At 33.0% G+C, this 6,493-nt stretch overlaps 1 protein-coding gene across 1 annotated transcript; it reads right to left on the bottom strand.

Moving 5' to 3' along the window:
* Positions 1 to 429: 429 nt before the first annotated feature.
* Positions 430 to 2,013, bottom strand: LOC132734075 (uncharacterized). The gene is made up of 2 exons (XM_060720792.1): positions 1,590 to 2,013; positions 430 to 1,065 (listed from the first exon to the last, which is right to left on the bottom strand). Exons 1-2 carry the CDS (start codon positions 1,879 to 1,881, stop codon positions 620 to 622), a joined length of 738 nt encoding a protein of 245 aa, XP_060576775.1. The 5' UTR covers positions 1,882 to 2,013; the 3' UTR covers positions 430 to 619.
* Positions 2,014 to 6,493: the final 4,480 nt, after the last annotated feature.

The raw sequence follows: 6,493 nt of genomic DNA, 5'->3' as shown, positions 1-6,493 counted from the left end.
TGACATAAGGTTATTTGAGACGTGCTCTATGTAAAAAAAACCGGAAAGCGGCGTTTCGGTTGCCCGTGCATGACACAACTGTACGAGATCATCGGGTCTGTGTAGTGTATCAATGAGGTAGACTTGCTTATTACGCATGACAAGTACGCGCTGAAATTCAGGTTTACAAATTGTAAAATGTCTTATTATATTATTTTTTCTTTAATTATTATAATAGTTTTGTATATAAGTAAATGCAATGTAAATCGGAAAATAAATCACTTCATCATTTTCCTCATTATACATAAAATACAAATTTATGGTTTTCAAAAGGTATATTATATGATAGGAATATCTAGAAGACATGAAGTCTTATTTCTTTTTATTTCTTTCAATTCGAACCAGAAACTAGTTAAAACATTTTGTTCAAAATCAACTTTACTAAAGCTTCTTTTCCATAATCTTTATTTGCCTTTATAATCTACACATATATATTTATAAAATGTATCAGTAATGGTCATTGTTCTTTTAACTTTGACTATAAAAGATATATCAATTTATATGCATGCTTGTTCAGTGAATTGTTTCTCTCAACAGTACCATCACAGCGACTGTGTGAAATCTTTATCGTGGTTACTATCTATGGCTTAAAATTATTGTTATTGACTTTCTTTAATCTTTCTGAAAGAATCTTGCAGCGAATATCATCTGGCAGACTTTTGAATAAAGTTTGACATTCTTTATGGACATTTCCGTATGTCGCCACGTTGTTTATATTCTGATCAAATCTAGGGTAACGGAATTCATCATTCTCACTATAATCAATGTCATTGTACAGGCAATATCCAAATTTTGCAATATAATTGACAGCTAAATCCGATATGTCTGTGTAATCAAGAGAAACTGCTGAATGCAATACAGTAAAACATTTCTTCAATGGTTGAAGTTGTTCTTCTTTGTAATTTACATTTGCGGCTGTTTTCACTGCGTTTGACAACATCCACTTCATAACAGCCTTACACTTTGTTACAATCGCAGTCACTTGATATTCATCAGCTAAGGGAACAATACGAAGCACATTCAGTTCTGAAAAAAAATCAAATACACATTGTAAATGTTTATTGTCATATAAGATCATTTTCTGTCAATTGCTTTTGATTGGATTTATTAAGTATTTATATGTATTTACAGTTTACTGTTATATTACTTATATAATCAGTTCAATAAAAACAAACGCTTTTCTTCAAATATCTGGAAGACCTGAAGTATTATTTCTTTTTAATTCTTTCAATGCATCAGCTTCTAGTTAAAACATTTTGTTCAAATCAAATTTTCTAAAGCTTCTTTTCCATAATCTTTATTTGTCTTACAAATTCTCAAATTCTTACAACTTATATTAATAACTTTCGAGTCCACTTCCTGGAACCAACCAGTACTGATGTCGTATGAAGAATTATTGTCGCGACCCAAGCCGAGCTCGAACTAAACTAATGATTCCTGGGTTGAGAGGAGGCAGACACATTAACCACACGGCCACCTCCCCATTTTACATGTAACTTTGTATATTGACAGGTCTTGCTTCTAAAGAAACTTATCCAAGTTTAACTTACCGTTTACTGCTTTTTGATATCTTGGATGAATACACAGCAGGAAGTCAAGGAAGTCTTCATAAGATTTCCCAGTCATTTGCACGAGTTTCTCTTTCTTCTCTCTAAACGGATTTCTAAACATTGCCTCGAATACTGGGGAGGCTAAACATAAAAAAATTTGCGGGACGTAAAGTTTTTCCTCTTCAAAATTTAATGTACCTTCGTTATCATGAGACCCTTTTTGTGTGAACGGTTCTGGAGAAAAAGCTGAACTATAATCCTCAACTTTTAATTTCTTTGACACAGGTTCCATGACTGTTTATAGTTCTTTTTATTTCCAATCGTTTCAATTATAAAACTTTGTTTAGTATACCTAAATCTTTATATACGTCTGTTTTAACGAAATATATCCATTAATGCTTTAAAATATGTTATTTCTTTAAAGACCAATCAATATAAATCAATCAATAGAATGACAGTGATTTTGTTCTTTCGTAAATTACACAAAAGGTTGTTAGATTTTCTGAAAATCGAGTTATAATAGTCTTAGCGTTCAATAAAGCATACCAAATATCTCATTTCTTTCTATTCATATTTTTAGTTTCATATTAATATGTATATATTAGTTGGCAATGGTGCACATTTCTTGTCAAGGTCATATAAAGATATGACGTTACAATTCGTCTTCAAATGTCGTTTTACGGCTTGTGTAATCATTTTATGTATATTATTCATAAACCAGAGAACATGAGATTTGTAAAGATAATATAGAGTGATATTTTTGTGTCCTTTAGAACGGTTTAAACGTTCAGTACTTAGTTTATTTCATTACTTATTTCTTTATTTCTATTTTCCTTATAGTATGTTGATTTTTCTTAATATTTCTTGTGCTTCTGTGCATGTGATCGTGCGTGTGCGCGCGTGTAAATGGGGGTGACTAAAGGCACAAGAGTAGCTTGAAACCTCATTTAAACATTTATTATTATCTAAAGAAATGTCACAAATCATGCCCATTAAGCGCGTTTTTCTTAAATCGCAATGCTTTGGTAATTTACCTCAAAGTATCAGCCAAAAAGGTAAATTGGTCACTGTACAGCTAGCTGTCAATGACCGCAAAAACCTAAGTAGCATGTAACAATAATGATGGATGTGGCAACATTGGCGCATGAGCTCTCTTTCAATCCCTTACTGTGTTGTGTTGTTTTTTGTTTGTCGCCTTTTTTAGTCATTATTTAATTTATTTCAGTCAAACACTGTATAGGTCAAATGGCAATTTCCAGCTTTTCTTATGGTAGAAATGAGCAGTCCGATCTTTGCATATTTTTAAACTACAAAATATTTGTCCTAAGACAGGAAAATCAATAATTTAAAAACATTTGAAAATATCTTTAGTAGATCAGCTAAATTGATGGATAATATTGAGATTTTGAAAGCAATGACTTTAATGCAGCTACTAACATTTCAAAGAAACAAAGACACGCGATGAGTCTTTGTAGTTCGTTTGGTTTTGGAAATGCCACTTTAACATACATTTTATGTTTTCTTGTTGTTTTTGTTTACATGATTCCGTCATAACTCGCGTGTACTCATATTTCACGTGACAGTTTTCTAACTATCAGCATAGATAACTCACTGTTTGTTGTCATTTTTCTTGGAAGAGATTTGTATAAACAAATGTCAACATTCAAAACAAACAGTGATAAGTGACCGTATTTTTTTTAATTTCGGTCTTGTTTAATTTCCCTATGCCTACGTATGGTGGCTGATTTACGCCATATCGTATTTTCGCATCTTCACCTCAAAATGCGAAAATGCGATACAAGAAGGGAAACAATAAACTAATGATACAAAAACTGTCATTAGCTGTAACATTTAGTTATTTCAGATTGATGTCTCCATGCGAATGTACAACCGGAATGCGAAAATGTATCAATCCGAAGAAGCGAAAATGCAACAATGCTAAAACGCAACAATGCGAAAATGTAACATTGCGAAAAGCGTACATACGACAGAAGAAATGCGAATATATTTTATGTGTCGTATTCTCGCCCTCCTCCTTTGGTATTTTGGCTTTGTTGCCTCGAAAATGCGAAAAAAGCGAAAAATAAGGAGAGACGACAAAATCCAATTTTGTCGTTCCTTCGTGTTTTCGCATTTTCAGACGAAGAAGAAAAAATAAGACATGTCGTAAACCAGCCACCATACCTACAGGGTAAATTTTGAAAACTGAATGTTGCTTGAGATATTGGTAGACTTGTATTTATATATATATTTATGTACCATTTTTATTTCACTGTTATCAAAAGCTGTCCCAATTACAAAACATACTGCATCGGTTGATCTTTATTCTCATATTTTCTCCCAAAGAATTACTAACTTTGACGTATTCTAAATACACTGACAAAATATGAAGTACTTGTATTGAAACCTTGCACTATTATTTTCAAACGTTTACATTTTTGATACATACAATTGAAAATAAGGTGATTACTTTTTAATATATTGGTTTACAAAAAGGTGACCCTTGATTTTGGGAAGTTAAATCCTCATTGTTTATTTTGCCCTCGTAGTACTTCAATGCATAGAAACCATCGCGTACGTTGTCACGCTACATCAGACAAATGTGATGGAAGTCAGTATCGAGAAGGCTCATTAAATTTATATTTTCGGCCGTGATTCGTGGTGACCACTTGTTTTTCCCTCAATTTTTTACTGATTTCAGTCGCCCTTTTTTACGAAGACATGCGGTATCAAAAATGTTTGTTTTAATACATTATCAAGTTACGTTTTATCATATGGGCGTACGTGGCCGGGTGGTTAATGTCGTTGACTTAAAACCATTTGCCTCTTACCGCTGTAGGCTTGAGTCCACCTTGCGTCGTCTGATTCTACATATGAGAAAAATATCCAGCTAGCTTATGGAACGTCGGTGTTTCTACTCAGGCCGTTTTTGCCTGAATGCAATGTACACAGGAGCACCTGAGGTCTTCCTCCACCATATGATTTATACTGTGTTGGTGCGACGTAAAACCCATCCAAAAATCCTTACGTTTTATTCAGCTTCCGATAAAGTCAACAAAATTTATGAATGATAAGAAGGCCTTTTTGAATCAGGAACAACTCAACTCAAATTGTAATGATTTCAAATAATACATGATTTTATGATATTAACCTTTCGTCATCTATAAGAATGAATTACTTCTCAACAAACTCTCTGTTCATCAGTTAAAAGGATCACAATATCGAAAGAAAAAGTATTTTATTGGTGTATGCTAATCACTATGCACAGATATGATTTGTTTATCAACTCGGCCACTGATTTACGGTTGCATGTTCCAAAATTTACGCAGTTACTTCACTGAAACCAACTCAATCTTAACTTGCAGCAAATGGTTATTATTCCCATTAGAGGCAGCAATGTCCTTAATTTCATCCTCGCTAAACTGTCATTCCATGTACATTCGTACAAAGTTCTAATATGCACCAATATTATATCTTGTTTCTCACAAAATAAAGCAAACATGAGTATGGCGTCTGCTCCAGTCAAATTTGAAAACTCAACATTACTCTATGACGCATTGGGATAGCCTGAAAAAGATGTCACAAAAATGCAATGGTTAACCGTTTAATTCGCACACTGATTAAAACACAACCCTTTCTTCCATCAAGAACGACCTTATCTTTTTCTGTTCCATAATTGCATGCATGAGTTTATAAACAATGTATGGTATTTATTATGAAGATCAAACTAGCTCTTTGAATTGTATGAATTGAATATGTTGTGTTCATTGTGTTACTGTACTGGGTATCTGGTCACGTGCACGTGAGAAAGTGTGGTGATGTGTAATTGAAATTCTCGGGTAAGACAAAAACTTCTCCTTTTTGTGTTTGCTGATTTCTGACACGAAATGACAGAAATCAGCCACCATAGAAATTAGCCACCATACCCTCATACAGTTATCACCATGTAATGTATATAATTGTTAGAATCGAAGGAAATTATTGATCTTTATTCTCATTAGGGCATGTTATTTTAACAATAGCCTTCTCAATTGTTTTCTTGTCGTATTTCACTTGTAAATAACGTTAGATAAGATTACTGTTTAAGAAAAAATGCAAACTACTGACAGTGTAGGCATATGCAGACTATATGCTATATGCAATGAATCTTAATTTCGTTTTCGACATGGTCCTTTAAATGGAGAGCAATTCGTTCCTATGACCCTCAGAGTATTAGTCACATATACAAAAGTCTGGATGAGATAAATACCCAGGGGAGTGGGGTAAACCCCATATGGATCTAAAAATTGAGCATTGGTTAAAGATATAATCCAAATGTGCAATATATAACACCATACATGAAAGAGAAAATGGATCAGTCATAGGGAAATCTTGAAACTTTTCAAACAATTTATGTAAAATTCAAATCTTTAATTAAAGAATTAGAGTATACACTCGTGACATTTCTCTATATTTACCAATTTTGTTTTGGATTTATGCGGTCTTCGTCGAGATATTCATTCAGTTTTAGTATGTCCAAAACATGCGACGCATATGAAGAAAATTCAATAAACGGACTCATAATACAGTTTTTACAAAATTTTACCACCGAACGATGATTAACATTTAATAAATATTGAAAACTTATTGAGAGCATAAAATCCAAAACAAAAATGGGTAAACATAAAAAATATATATAGAATCACATTTCGATATTCTTAATGTAAAATATACTTTTTATCGATGCTCAGTTTTGACTTCCATATGAGGTCCAGCCCCGCCCCTTGAAATATAACCAGCTACGCTAACGAACTTATCCTATCGCAAATATTTCGTTGCACACTTTGTTCAAGGGAGCAACATGGTTGCAAACTAGTCAAAATTGATAAATATATTTATAACAGCCGCACGTATTTTCTCCATGT

This window comes from Ruditapes philippinarum, unplaced genomic scaffold (assembly GCF_026571515.1).
Source record: "Ruditapes philippinarum isolate M1 unplaced genomic scaffold, ASM2657151v2 ctg593_1_1_1_1, whole genome shotgun sequence".
Taxonomy (NCBI): Eukaryota; Metazoa; Mollusca; class Bivalvia; order Venerida; family Veneridae; genus Ruditapes; species Ruditapes philippinarum.
This window is presented reverse-complemented; position numbering and strand designations above follow the sequence as displayed.

Excerpts from the sequence above, each read along its gene's own strand:
- LOC132734075 (XM_060720792.1), bottom strand. The coding sequence starts at position 1,881 with ATGGAACCTGTGTCAAAGAAATTAAAAGTTGAGGATTATAGTTCAGCT. Across the intron at positions 1,066-1,589 it reads ATATCAAAAAGCAGTAAACG|AACTGAATGTGCTTCGTATT; the intron begins GTAAGTTAAACT and ends ATTTTTTTTCAG.